The sequence below is a fragment of the Charadrius vociferus genome, unplaced genomic scaffold, assembly GCF_000708025.1.
Source record: "Charadrius vociferus isolate BGI_N301 unplaced genomic scaffold, ASM70802v2 C15313308, whole genome shotgun sequence".
In the NCBI taxonomy this organism is placed as follows: domain Eukaryota; kingdom Metazoa; phylum Chordata; class Aves; order Charadriiformes; family Charadriidae; genus Charadrius; species Charadrius vociferus.
In genome coordinates, this window is record NW_009656868.1 from 1 (window position 1) to 569 (window position 569).

A 569-nucleotide genomic window follows, 5' to 3' on the forward strand; every position below is an offset into this window, starting at 1 on the left:
TGCTGCTGACGCTGGTGCTGGTGGCTGTCGTGGCCTTTCTGTGCATCTACCTGGACGTGCTGTGGTACATGCGTATGACGTGGCAGTGGACACAGACGAAGCGGAGAGCTTGGCACAACCACCCTGAAGAGCAGGAGACGGGTCTGCAGTTTCACGCGTTCATTTCCTACAGCGAGCGTGATTCGTTGTGGGTGAAGAACGAGCTGATCCCAAACCTGGAGAAGGGGGAGGGCTGCGTGCAGCTGTGCCAGCACGAGAGGAACTTTATCCCCGGGAAGAGCATTGTGGAGAACATCATTAACTGCATCGAGAAGAGCTACAAGTCGATCTTTGTGTTGTCTCCCAACTTTGTGCAGAGCGAGTGGTGTCACTATGAGCTGTACTTTGCCCATCACAAATTATTCAGTGAGAACTCCAACAGCTTAATCCTCATTTTACTGGAGCCGATCCCTCCGTACATTATCCCTGCGAGGTATCACAAGCTGAAGGCTCTCATGGCCAAGCGAACCTACCTGGAGTGGCCAAAGGAGCGGAGCAAGCGTGCCCTTTTCTGGGCTAACCTGAGGGCG

General features: G+C 54.0%; 1 protein-coding gene across 1 annotated transcript; it reads left to right on the forward strand.

Moving 5' to 3' along the window:
* Window positions 1-5: 5 nt before the first annotated feature.
* On the forward strand, window positions 6-563 carry LOC104293669 (toll-like receptor 1; the record flags this gene model as incomplete). The annotated part of the gene is made up of 1 exon (XM_009893186.1): window positions 6-563. A coding segment is annotated over one exon (558 nt), but the record flags the coding sequence as incomplete, so codon positions are not given.
* Between the last annotated feature and the right edge of the window lie 6 nt (window positions 564-569).